Source organism: Leptonychotes weddellii, chromosome 7, assembly GCF_054177405.1.
Source record: "Leptonychotes weddellii isolate Sample4059 chromosome 7, ASM5417740v2, whole genome shotgun sequence".
Taxonomy (NCBI): Eukaryota; Metazoa; Chordata; class Mammalia; order Carnivora; family Phocidae; genus Leptonychotes; species Leptonychotes weddellii.
This window is the reverse complement of record NC_138375.1, coordinates 25,447,511-25,462,112: the sequence shown is the minus strand read 5'-3', so window position 1 is coordinate 25,462,112 and position 14,602 is coordinate 25,447,511. Positions and strand designations below refer to the sequence as shown.

Below are 14,602 nucleotides of genomic sequence, written 5' to 3'. Positions count from 1 at the left end.
ATCCAGATGAGGTCCCTTTTTCCATTTAACACAAAGGGTCTCTATGGCCCTGCTGACAAAAGTTAATTTAGTATACCTGAAATACTACTTACATCATCTGGTCAGAATGGTGCTTTAAGTTTCCTAAACAGGTATACTTTCTGACATCATTCATTTATTCAATAAAGAAACATAACTGTGTGTCAGCTATAGGCCAGGGACAATGCTTGGAGCACAAGGAATCCACACACAAACATACTCCGCAACTTTCAAGAACTGTAATTTAAAACAACGAGATACCACTATACTCCTATTAGAATGGCCAAAATCCAAAACACTGACAACACTAAAAGCTGGCGAGGACGTGAAGCAATAAGAACTCTCATTCATTGCTGGGAGGAATGCAAAATGGTACAGCCACTTTGGAAGACAGTTTGGTGGTTTCCCTACAAAACTAAATATACTTTTACCATATGATCCAACAATTGTGCCCCCTGTTATTTACCCAAAGGACCTGAAATTTTATGTCCATACAAAACCTGCACATGGATGTTTACAGCAGCTTTATGTATGATTGCCAGAACTTGGAAGCAACCAAGATGTCCTTCAGCATGTGAATGGATAAATAAACTGTGGTACATCCAGGCAATGAAATACTTTTCAGTGCTAAAAAGAAATGAGCTACCAAGCCATGAGAAGCCATGGAGGAAATTTAAATGCATATTTCTAAGTGAAAGAAGCCAGAAGTTCCAACTATATGACATTCTAGAAGAGGCAAAACTATGAAGATAGTAAAAAAAAAAAAAAAAAAAAAAAAATCAGTGGTTGCCAGGGTTGAGGTAAGGGAGGATGACTGATGGAGCATAGAGGATTTAGGACAGTGAAAATACTATGTATGATACTGTAATGGTAGATACAAGTCATTCTACATTTGTCCAAACCCATAGAATGTACAACTCTAAGAATGAACCCTAATGTAAACTATTTACTTTGAGTAAACATGTATCATTATAGGTTCATCAGCTGTAACAAATGCACCACTCTGGTTGGGGAGTGGATACTGGAGGAGGCTATGAATGTGTCAGGGCAGGGGGTTAATAGGGAATCTCTGTGCTTTCTTCTCAATTTTTCTGTCAATATGAAACTGCTTTAAAAAATAAAATTTAAAAGAAAATAGGCAAGGATTGCATAACATTTCCCCAGTGAAACTATACAAATGACTAATAAGCACACGAAAAGATGCTTACCATCATTACTCATTCGGGACATGCAAATCAAAATCACAAGAGATACTGCCTCATGCTGACTAGACAACTATAATCAAAAAGACCATAACAAGTATTGATGAGGATGTGGAAAAATGAAACCTTACATTACTAGCATGAATGTAAATGATAATGGGCACTTTGGAAAGCAATTTGGGTGTTCCTCAAAATTGTAAACATAGATCATGTAACCCAACAATTTAACTCCTAGGTATACACCCAAGATGAATGAAAACATTTCCATGTAAAAACACAATGTTCATAGCAGTGCTGTTCATAATAACCAATAACTCGTATCCACCAATTAATGAATTGATAAATGAAATGTGATATATCCAATTGAAAGTATTCAGCAAATAAATAGGAATTAAGAAGTACTAATACATGCTATAATATGGATAAGCCTTGAAAACATTATCCTAAGTGGAACTAATCACAAAATACACATATTGTACGATCCCACTGATATGAAATGTGTAAAATAGGCAAATCCATAGAGACAGAAAATAGATAAGTGGGTACCAGGGACCAGATGGTTAGTGGTGATGGTTGTGAATATACTAAATATGTAAATATGTTTAAAACCACTGAACTGTATGCTTTAAACTGGTAAATCATGGTCTGTGAATTAGATCTCAACATAGCTGCTATAAACAAAAAATATTACAGGGTTTTTTTTTGGTTTTTTTTTTTTTTGGTTTTTTTTTGGCCAGGATACAATAAGTTGCTTCATTTCTCTTAAAAGAAAGAAGAACCAATTAACAAAGTTATAGCTCACTATCCTTTAACTTTGGGAACTAAAGCCATCCAAATGCCAAAGGAATTGACCCTTTTTAGGAAAGAATTTATCTCACTAACCTGCTTTCTGAAAATTCTGAAAAATCACCCTGAAGTTCAAACTTGTGCAGAATTTCTCCAATTAGATAACCACTGGAAAATGACTTTGCAAATGACTTGGGACCTGAATTTTGAAACATAAAAATAAAGAAGTAAATTATAATGTTCCATATAGAGCACAATTATTTTCATTTTATATGCATAGAGTAAAACTCCATACCATAACTTGAACTCAAAATGCCATGAAAATACTTCTAGAAACATCCTTTAATAATCAAATAAAAAGACTGAAGTTTAATAGATGATGTCTTATAAAGATCCTTAAATAAATATAAATTGATACGTGAAGATACAAGAAATTTTGAAAGAAACACAACTTTGACCAAATTAAACAAAATACAACCAATAAAATTTATCTAAACAACCTTAGATCTAAAGTCAAGCCTTCAATTTATTTTACAAAATTACACTCTAATACCTTAGTTATCAATACAATCTATGGATGATGATAGCATATTCTAGCCAAGCGAGGTGCAATCTAACTTTAGTAAACTTTAAGACTTTATTTTAACCTTTTTACAGTGGAAATTTTACAAAAACCATCTATCTGCACCTTCTCAAAAACAAACAAACAAACAAAAAAAACCTACTGAGCATAATCAGGCTTTCCCTTGGTAGTTCCAGAGGTTACTCTGATCTAGTTGTTGTCCCGTGCAATGACAGCGATAGCCCAGAGGAAAATAGAGTTTGGAGCCAGGGACATCTGCATTGGAATCTTGACTCTGCCCCTTACTAGTTGTGCAACCTCTGGCAAGCTGCTAACCTCCCTCAGTTCCTGTCTCCTCATCTCTACGAGATAACCATATCTCTACCTCTCCTGAAGAGCTATTTTCAAGATTAGAGGTAATGTATGGGAATTGCTTGGTACCACGCCTGCCACAGAGGAAGCACATAATGACAGTGCAGAAAAAAATGTGTTAATAAAATTTGCTTTTTAAAAAATGTCCTTAGTGGTGGGTCACTTCTATTTTTCTTATAAAGTGAAGAATATCAGGTTACATGTTATTCAAGGATGATATGCAAAGTTGATACACAAAATAAATTATGCTATCATTTCTCAAATGATTTCAAAATCCTCCCAAAACCTTCAACTTGTTTCTATCAGGGTCTTTTAGGCAACAGCAGTCCAAGCACTAAATATCACTGAGGTATGGCAAGCTCATTTATACCAGATTGTTCTCTTTTATCTCTTTGACCAGTAATAAGGTGGCTAATTGATTATGAAGAAATAACATCTTTTCCTGATTTGTAGAAATGGAACTTGGTGTGTGGTTCTGGGGGTGGTGACGTGAGTCGCTCCACAAGGCCACTGCCCAGAGGCCTTACTCAGCATACTACACGTTCTCATAAGAACAAAACTCTTGCATATCCGACACCAGCCCACAATTTTGCCCAAAGCTCTCCTAATATTTGTTCTCAAAATATTTTATACTCTTAATAATACCCCAATTCTCAGGTTGAATCAATATATAATAAAGTAGTTAAAAATGATGTCAACTGGGCGCCTGGGTGGCTCAGTCGGTTAAGCGTCTGCCTTCGGCTCAGGTCATGATCCCAGGGTCCTGGGATTGAGCCCCGCATCGGGCTCCCTGCTCCGCGGGAAGCCTGCTTCTCCCTCTCCCACTCCCCCTGCTTGTGTTCCCTCTCTCGCTGTCTCTCTCTGTCAAATAAATTAATAAAATCTTAAAAAAAAAAAAAAATGATGTCAACTATGACCATTGATTCTATCTACTTAGGGTGAACTCCAGAATCATCCGGCATCAGAATCTACTGACTGTGTCTTCTGGCATCAGACAGTAGTAGTATTTGAAGCAAATGAAATCCAAATGGCTCCTTCCATGTCCAAAGGGCAGAGGTGTGCTATCTCCTCCTCCTGAGTCATTGCTGCTTCCTCCTTTCCTCAAAGACCTGACGCTGTTGGCCACCAATGCTGTCACCTGGTCTTGGCTGCCATCACTGTCCTTACTGTGCCATCTGGGATGCTCTCGCTGCATCCTGCACCTCTTCCGTCATTGCTTCCTTCTTTCTGGGTTGTTTATTTCCCCCTTTCTCTCTTCCCTAGTCCACCCTTATTTTCCTCTTAGCTTTCTGAGGAGCCATTGGAAATACAGCCATTGTCAGACTATGGGTATCTATTTATAGTCCAAAGACTCTTGCTTTGCATTCAGAAGCTGTTGCTCCATCACCTTCAGGTAGTTTTCATTCCTTCGCTTCCTCCCTCTGGATTTTGCACTACGTCCGCTGTTCCGTAGACTGAATGCCTGAAGTCTAGCCCATGAAGAACCAGGGAATATCTGTATCCTGTTCTGTCACCTTCAATGTAGTAGGCAAATGGCCTTTAATAAACTGTTTGCTAGACAAAGGTCACAGAAAAATAAAATCATAATCCACTGCCTTTGAAATGCATGACCTATTAATAAGGCAATTCTGATATGAGTACAATAGAGGCATTTGTGGGTATAAAGAATAAAGAACAGTAAACACTTCTTATTTCATTGTCAAATAGTTTACTACCAATAAACAAGTACAAAAACATCTGTCTGTCTGCAGCTTTATACGCATAGGACACTTCAGAATTACTGTGTGCTGCATAAGCAGAAAACAGAACAGTGAGTTCTCCCATAAGAGCAAATGGGAAAACATGTAGAAAAAAATAAAAGAAGAGGAAAAGATGACTATCTGAAAGAAATTAGACAGGAAAGAAGATGATGAACATATATTAGCTAGGAATATACAGATTAAAAAGTATGAGAAGACAGAGAGGAAGCTAGAGAGAGAGAAAGAAAAAGAGAAAGGGGGAGGGGTGTGGGAAAGAAACAAGGAAAAAAAGAAAAAAGCAAAGGACAGTTTATTTTTGTTATATTTTTTCTTCCCAGTAAATGTTCCTGGCTACCATGATTAATTCCACGATGGCCACCTCTGTAAGTTCATTTGCACTAACAACTGGAATTTCCTGTGGGAAAGAAGAGGCAGGTTGACTCTAGGACAAGATCAATGAATAATCTGAGAAATAAATAAACCATGGGAGCCCAGTGATATTCTTCATCCTGAGCTCTAAAGTCATTTACATCTGGGACCAGGTCATTCAGCAACAACTCAACCCTGCCTCCGATTTTCCACACTGCACGCCTGATCCCTATCACAATGGTTTTCTTTTGCTGAAATCTTTGATGTGGGCCTTTCTGGAAGGTCTGTATGAGGAAGGATACAACAAATGAAATGGCCCGTGTGCTTCCCACCAAAATGACCCTGAGCCAGTTGGAGAAAGCACATAAAGGAGATGAGCCTTCTGTATTCCAAGATTATGGTAAGAAGGAAATCAAAGTCTCTGGAGAAAGATTCTCTGGGTTTGACTCCTTGGTCATTTACAAGCCGCTGGATTTTGGGCAATTATAAAAGCCTCAGTTTCTTGTCTTGAAAAGAGGGAGAGTGATGTGTTCTACCTCATAAGAGTTGGTTTGAGAATTAAAGGAGATATTGCATGTAAATGCTTAGCATAATTCCTGGCATATAGTTAAGTGCTCAGTGACAAATTTTTATTGTTATTATCAATGCTTCCCAATTTAAGATAACATGTCATATTAATTACACAATCTCTAAGCTCAATGACTACAGTACAAACATCCTTATTTAAAAAGTAATTCAATACTCAGAGGGCAAATATTTGACATTGTCTTTAAAGTCAAGTACAAGCTCCACCCCCCTTAGGTCCAGACCAGGTATATCACTCCCATCAGAAGTACGTGGAATCAAACATAGTTGATTCCTACAGCAAAACATTTCAATGGGAGAAATAATGAGTAAACAGCATGACAGCATTTCTGGTTAAGTTTTGCCACCAAATGAATAAAGAGATACTTGAATTATGGAATTGTAAATAAAGGTCTATAGACCTATACATTCTATGTTTAGTGGTCTTCACTCTTCCTTTACTAGAAAAGCAAAGATCTAGTCTGCATTATCCACCACATTTGAAAAGCCAAACAAATTTACTTCCATTTGAGAGAGAGAAAAGCAGCTGCTGATAACTTGGCACTGACCTGGCCCCATCAGGCCTTGGTGTTCCTAGGAGTTGGCCCGCATTCACAGCTAGGCCTTGGCATTCTCATGCTGAACATAATCAATTTCATAGCACACCAACACCAGACAAGGCCACTCTGTGACCCTGATAGATCAAGACAAAAACAAAGTTCCTCTGTAATCATGTCTGTATTCAGACCAAAACAGTATTGTCCAAAACTCAGAAATGCCCTTATTGTCGCCAATATGAGTGTTTGCTGCTCTTTTACTAATCATGGCTTTGTCTTGCTCTATTCTCTCCACTTCCTAGATAAGACTTACTGAAATACACAGTCATAGAGTTGCCTATGCTTCTTGGCATGGTCCAATTCAGAGCAAAGCACTCTTCCTTGAACCCTCCTCAAAAAACACCTAACACAAGCCAAGGTGCTTTAAATCCTTTCTAACACCCGCTTACTGAATGACCGACAGCTCTCCATGGTATGTGTTTTCTCTTGTTGGCCACAAGTCAATAAACCCAACTTTGTTCAATGATGGGTGTGTGTGTCCTGTGGTCTCTGGCTGGAGGACAACATTGACAATTTATTTTCCTCCAGTATAACAACAGGATGATCATCAATCCTCTCCTTTGAAGACATTAGCATAATTCTCAAGATGTACTACGTGAAACAAAAACTCTATATCATTCTAATTTTCTTTGATGGTTAAAACATTGGGTGGCATTCTTTTCTTGGGACTTGATATTTTAAAAATTTTGACATTGATTTACACAACAGCCTTCAGGTATCAGATTTGGTGTCTCAATTTTTAGGCAATGGAAGCCAAATTTTCATCAAGGAAAATGTTGCTGAGCTGGCCAGGAAATACCAAAATCTGTTGTATTATGAGAAACAATATATTTCCTAAGGACTCTGAGGGAGGAAAATGTGTGGTTTAATGACACCAGGTTAAATGAGGAATGAAGTAAAAGTGAGCAGGCCCAGAATCTATTGGTAACTTGCCACTACCTAGCTGTAAAACCCTAAACAAATCTCTGAACACATCTGATTTAACTACCTCATATGCCAAAGAAGAATTAAATGATGTCTAAGATTCTTTCCCCTATCTAAAGTTATGAGTCTAGGATATGGTAAGGTCACAGGCCAATAACAGGTCACCATAATACATTATGAAATATTATATATAAATAAATATTCAGTAGGATACTTTAACATCTCTGTTGTGTTTCTCAAAATAAAATTTGATGCTTTTGAAAGGTCTGGACATAAGACCTAATCAACAAAGTATAATTAGTGCACAAGAGGGCCCAAATAAAGAATGTCCCTAAAATTTGGTACAAATAGAAAATATGACTCTCTAAAAAACTACTAAGATTTAATATAAAAGGATAAAATTAGCCACCTATGGAAACCCACTTGTAAAACAAAATTAACAAGGAGCATAGATTATTTCTTTTTATTATTATTATTATGTTAGCAAATCTCTATTCTGAATAAGGTTAATTAATATATCCCGAGATTATTAGCTACCTGATGTGTGAAAAATTTAAATAGGTAAATTGTGAGCTTTAAGAAACAATCTATGCTTCATTCTTGCATAGATTATTTCTTAAAGCTCACAATTTACCTATTGTGAGCTTTAAGCTATGAACTCTGAACTATGAACCTATCACAGCTACATAGATAAAAATATCTCTAGAGCAGAGAAGTAAAACACATCCAATATTAGTTGATTTGAAGGTTCTTTTGGTAACATCTAATTTCTGATTATCAATGAGAAATCTAACATAAATATGATCTTCTTCTGAGTGTATCAGCCCATCAAAATGATGCATCAAGTACAATTGCCAGTATAAGTTATTTTGCTATTTTTTTCCTCAGGATAAATGGGTATCCTGATTTATAAAATCAAAATGTAATCTCAGTTAGTATGAAACAATTCCTAAAAAATTGCTTAAAGTAATAAAACAGAGCTTCTGAAATCACAAAGATGGGGATCAAAGTACTCAGGGTGACGTTCTCAAGAGGAAAAAATCCATAAAGTTCAGCCTAAAATAATACTTTACTTTGCCTCACTGGCACACTCTCATGTAATAAACAATTAGTTACTAAATACCTATTATAGGACAGGCATGATAGTAGGCATTATCCTAAAGTAAGAGACAGAAGAAAAGTTGAAATAATATTCATTGAGTATCTAGATCTAGTTTAGATGTTAGGCACTGTGGTAGGTGTTTTCCATTTCCAATCTCATTTCATATCCTTCCAAACATAGATAATTTTTTCCATTTTTCAATTGAAGTATAGTTGACACACAATGTTACATTAGTTTCAGGCACACAACATAATGATCTGACAACTTTATGCCTTATGCCGGACTCACCCCCAAGTGTAGCTACCATCTGTCACCAAACATCACTGTTAAATACCATTGACTATTTTCCCTATGTTGTACCTTTCATCCCCATGACTCATTCATTCCATAATTGGAACTAGAACAACTATTATTCTTACTTCCCGGGGCATAAAAGTGGGACCTAAAGACAATTATTTATATTTCAGATGCTACAAAATTGATAGAGAAACTTAACTGTCCCAAATCCAATTTTCTCTTTATTACACCTGTTATTATTGACAACAATGTTTAAGATTATTGAAACAATTAAAATATGCATAATAAGGTATTTACAATTTTCAATATAACCACACCCAGAATCCAAAAGAATATGGATTATCTTGTATATACCCATGTTTACAAAAGACCTGATCTGTACAATACATAGAATTCAAATGTTTCTACTCATTTTTGGAGAACGTTCAGTTACGACACTCCATTGCTAGTTTCCTCATATAGTGAATTCATAAGAGTTTTGTAAAACAGAGGCAATGCTTATTCTTGAAAATAATTAGGAGCTCCTAAAGAATTTTACAGCAAATCTCTTAGTAACATTACTCTACATTACTTTTTTTTTTTTTTCATTATAGAAACAACTGCTTGAAAACAACTGCTTGAATTTCAGATGTAATTTTGGGTTGAGCAACTTTTTGTATTCCAAGACATTTTATTACCATATACATCTAAGCACCATTCTCTAGGAGAAATGGTCTAGTTAAATTAAACTCACTGGAGACCCTGAGCTTTAGTAACAAAGTTTTGAATCTTCATATGTTGAGACTAATCAAATCTCTGGTGACTCCCAGAAACCTCATTAAGTGGAGGGAGACGATTCTCAATTGAGGATCATTGGAATTTGTTTTCTTTACTGCTGACACTCAGGGTAGTCCAGGCAACAGGAAATTCAGTATAGTATGCTTTATTCAAACTGACTTCTACCTTTCAGAATAATGCAGAAATCAATCAGCTTTAGCTGCTTGCCAATGACTGAACCATTACCCAGCCTCACCAAGACAGTGTAAATGCACTCACTTGCCATTCTCATTGTTTTCTTTGTCCTAGCAAGCAACATATGGACTGAACCGCTTCTAAACCAACACTAATAAATCCACCTTAGCCATTTACCCATCTAGGAATTAGGTTATACCTTGTGAAGTTACAACATGCCTGGGTGGTTGAATTTGTGTACTTCTTAGAACTTCAAACTGAACAGCAATCCTTATTAAAAGGAGCTCAAATGAATACACTTGAGAAAGTTGAGGTTTTAAAAAAATATATTCCCTCACTGTAAATTGCAATATACAATATACTGCGTAAGAGCACAAGTCAAAGATCTAGCTTCAAATTCCAGCTATAGGATCCACTAGATTTGTGACCCTGAACAAATAACCAAACATCTTAGCTTCTTTTACTCATCTTTACAGCTGGGACAATGCCTCTTAGGGCCTTCGTTTAGAATTCAAAAACAAACAGACAAAAACCTATGTAAAGGGCTTAGCATAGGGTCTGGTGTAAGTGCCTAAGTGTCTAATAATATTTTTGTTTATTATTTTTTATTATTTTTGCATTTATAAAATTCATTTAAGAAAATAATTCTTATGTAATCCTCCCTAATACCTTATTAGAAGATGTTACTAATTTCAGTTAAAAGATGGTAAACATCTTTTTCTCCTAATTTGTCATATGAAGTTTGATTTTTTTTGATTTTCTATTGGTAATGCTATGTTGAATTTTCCTTTCAAAATATGAAGGCAATGCAAGCAACAAGCCAAGTAACACTGATGTATAAAGAAAAGCCAGCAATCTTCTCCTTTCCCAGGGTAACCAATATCAATACACTAGTTTATATCCTCCCACTTTTCTCTATGCTTACAAAAACAGACAATATGAAGATTCATGTATATGTCTCTCCACATATCTCTCTGTGCTAATATAAACAGATAGATGTGTGTTTGTGTGTGTGTCTGTGTGTGTGTGTGTGTGTCTGTGTATCTGTATTTCCCAGTTGGTACAAAAATGGAATTATACTCATCACAATAAGCTATAACTTTTATTTTTTAGTTGACAGAAATACGTGAATATCCTGTAGGTCAAAAGTTATAGCACTAACTCATTCTTTCGAATAATTGCATAACAATCCATAGCATGAGTACAGCATCATTTATCCAAGTATGCTACTACTGAAGCATATTCAGATTGGTTTCCATTTTTTGATTTTATCCCTACAATCCATGTAGCAATAAACATCCTTGTTCAAATATCCTGACATACTGGTGATTTTATTGTAGTATGATAGCTTCTGAAAAGTGAGATTTAGCATTTATTATGTCCCAAGCATCATTCTAAATGCTTTACATTTATTATCTCATTTAATCTTGACACAACTCGATGAGCTATTATTATTACTCCTATTTTGAGTATCATGACATTTAGGTAAATAAATTGCCCAAGGTCACCAGCGAGTAAGTGGTGGATAAGTGATTCCAACCCAGGCAGTCTGGTTTCCAAATCCTTCCTCTTAACAGGGCCCTTATAGAGAAAGTTGCTATATTACTTTCTCCAGAGGTTGTTGCCACGTATAGTCCTTCCCTGATAGTTCCTCTGAACAGTTCTGAGCTTTCCACAGTACACCATAAAATGTCTTATCTAATGACCAGAATCAACAACTGGCAGTGTGCTTCCTCAGGTGCACAAATTCTATCTTGTTTGTTTCCAAACGCATTTGAGTCTGTTTCCTATAATCTGAAACGCCTTTTACAATATGGAATCTGGTTACATCAGGGACTGTCTCTTTAGACTCCGGTTAGCAGTTAGGATCAAGAAATAAGTATGTATTCCTAATGAATGGGATGCAGACTATCGCAGCCATCTCTGCTCACAACCTCAGGGAAGCAGACATCAGGAATTTTCCATTCATAGCTTATGTTGTTAAAATTCTTACTTAAAATGTCTCCAGTCTTTTAATCTTCACAGAAAGAAGTAATTCTTCCTCCTCCTCTCAAAACCAAAATCCCAAAAACTGATTACAATTATAATTACAACTAATACAATTACAATGGCATACTGCTGTTGTTATGTTTCTTATTAATTTTATTTACTTTTCTCAAAAGTGTTTCAATATGCAATAGAGTCTTGGGGACTTGACCAAAGGGTGTGGTTTTTTTTACTAACCAAGTAAATGAACCAAATTAAACTCAGCAACCCGTAACTGCTTTTCTTTGGAAGAGTGTAACTTAAGGGAATTATATTGCACTTTGGCTCCACTGGTAAAAAGGGAATTAAAAAAAGTGCTAAACATTGTGCTGTGATCAGCATCATATTTTAAGTGAGAAACAGTGACAAAATGGGATGATCATAGAATCCTGTGAAAGAATATATTGCAGTTCCCAGGGAGTGTGTGCGGTGTGGTTTGGCAAAGAAAAAGTCTAGGGTTTATGCCTCAAGAAATGCAACTGGAGGTGCTCCAACATTAAGGAGCCTAATGCTGACGACGAATATCTTGCTGCTTCAGAAACACTACTAGTCTAGCAAATTCCATGGTTGACCTAAGGTCGGGTAGGCACTATTGCCCCTCTGGTACCAACTGGGCGTTATGCAAGGGTGCTTTTGCGAAAACAGGCTGAAATGATTTGGGCTGAAAATCTCTTGCCTTGAGCAAAAACCATACCAGCTGGAAAACGAAGTGCTGAAGAAACAACAGAAAGAAGCTGAGCGGGAGGATAGTGCTCTGCTGGAATTACTCGGCTGTCACAGAAATTGCCAGCATGTACAACTGCCTCTGTGGTTGTGGGAGTTAGAAACTTTGGACGGCTGCGATAATCAGATTAGTGAATAAGGTCAGCTTTAGCCAAGAGTGAAGAGTGGTCGGAAATAGCTAATGTTTGTAAATTTCGAGCTAAAACTGCTGCATTAACCCGTTTCACACACACCCCCTCTCCCGCTAGGTCGGTAGGTATGGAGAGTGTGATCGGATCTATTTTATACTGGAGGAAACACACTCAGAGAAGGTATTGTAACTTGTCCAGGGGCACACATCTAGTAGTTGGCTTTAAGGCTTCATATTTCATGGGCTTGCCAGCCTACCATGCTTCTAAGGATGTGAAGGGAATAATGTCAGGGCCATATTATTGAGTCCAGCAAATTCTTCTCTCCATAGGAACGAAGGATACCTCCCTAAACCCTCTGATGGCTTAGAGCCGCACCGTAGATCAGAAACTGCGGGCTTGGGCCCACCGTGATGATGGATAACTCGGGAGCGGCAGGATGGGGATGGGAGAGGCTGAGGTGACTGGGGCCACCAGACGGGCCTGGGGCGCTGCCGGGCCCCGCAGGCACCTGGACTGCACAGCTCGCGCCTTCCCCGCCACCTTCCATCCGCACGCCGCGCTCCGGGGCTCTGCGCCCCGCTCGCCCCTAGGCCGCTCTCCCCGGGCTGTGTCACTCACTCACGGTCTGGGACACCTTCACCTCCTGGTTGAGCCACTGGCACAGAATCTCCGACATGGTTCGGCCTGCGCCTTCTACGGTAAGCAGGTGTAGGAAGGCGCGGGAAACCCAGCCAAGGGCCCCGCGTCCTCCTGTTGCCAAAGGCAACCCGTTGCTAAGGAAGCGTATCCAGGCCGGAGCCTGGGGGGAAAGGCTGGGGCAAGAGGGGCGCCGGAGTCCAGGCGCGGAGGACAGAAAACCGTGGCCTGCCCCCTGTCGGCGGGTGAGCCGGGGACGTGCGCAGGCGCCGGGGCCTCCGCGGTGGTGGTGCCGGCGGGGACCGGGAAGAGGGGCTGAGAGGTGGGCGAGCAGTGGTGGGTGGGCCGAGGGAGCGAGGCCGGGAGGCCACGGCCTGAGCGGGGGCTTCTCGGACGAGCAGAAAAAGAAAGCAGGAGTTTTGATTGAAGGGGGATTCTTTTTCTTCCTGTTTGTCCTTTAAGGAAATCTACAGAAAATCTTCTTTAATGGCAGCCGTTTTGTAATTGATTTACAAATTGCCTGTTCTGATTGCTGTATTGTGTGGCTAACCTGGCAAGAACAGATTGTGTCCTAAGTATGTTTTAGTCCCAGACCTGGTATAGGGCCTGACACCCAGAAGCATTCAATAATTTTTGTTCTTAGTGGCAGCACTAACAATTAGGGTAATTCCTATCTCTGCGGTGTTTTGAGAGGTGAAGATTTAATGAGGTGATTTTCTAATCAATTTTTCCTTCCAGATAATTATTTTTAAATGTATTTTGACAAACACTCTTACCTTGAGCGAACCCGAGTCAGGCTTGTTGGAATCTTCTGGAGGCTCAAATCTTGAGCTCTGTCCTTAGCCCCCTTATTCAATTTTAGCAAGAATCCTGCTCTGCGGTGTCTGTTTAAGGACCCCCCCCTTCCATATTGATCAAATTCTGCATCCCTCACCTTTGATATCTGCTCCCCCGGCCTGCCTTCAGCAAGAATCCTTCAAGTCAGTTTAGCCAGAATCCCCTTGGCCCTGATGTTTCCTCTTAGAAATTTTCCATCCACTGACCCCAGCCCTGCTCCTTGGCTATAAATCCCCACTTTTCTTTGTTGTGTTCAGAATGGAGCCCCAACTCACACCCCTGTTGTAAAACCCACTTGCAATGGTCCCTTGAATAAAGTCTTCCTTACTGTCTTTAACAAAGGTCAGAAAAATTTTCCTTTAGCAATTTCTAAAGTTTAGATGGAGTTATAGAAAAAATTATATGCATTTGTATTATGTATACTTAATCTTATATGTATGATAAATAATATATAGTAGTGCATTTATGTATGTCACAAAGAATTTCCCCTCAAAGGCCTGGATACATCAAATTATGATTCTTTTTTTTTTTTAAGATTTTATTTATTTATTTGACAGAGACATAGCGAGAGAGGGAACACAAGCAAGGGGAATGGGAGAGGGAGAAGCGGGCTCCCCACCGAGCAGGGAGCCCGATGCTGGGCTCGATCCCAGAACCCTGGGATCATGACCTGAGCCAAGGCAGATGCTTAACAACTGAGCCACCCAGGCACCCCAAATTATGATTCTTTTAAACTGTATGCACAAT

The 14,602-nt window shown here is 38.5% G+C and overlaps 1 protein-coding gene across 1 annotated transcript in view; it reads right to left on the bottom strand.

Moving 5' to 3' along the window:
- Positions 1–13,332, bottom strand: part of SPEF2 (sperm flagellar and cilia associated 2) — a 164,814-nt gene extending 151,482 nt beyond the window's left edge. Inside the window, exons 1-2 of the mRNA XM_081825990.1 lie at positions 13,001–13,332; positions 2,103–2,205 (exon numbers count right to left, since the gene is read on the bottom strand). Of these exons, the coding sequence (XP_081682116.1) occupies positions 2,103–2,205; positions 13,001–13,058 (161 nt within the window). The 5' untranslated portion in view covers positions 13,059–13,332. The remainder of the gene's footprint in view (positions 1–2,102; positions 2,206–13,000) is intronic.
- Between the last annotated feature and the right edge of the window lie 1,270 nt (positions 13,333–14,602).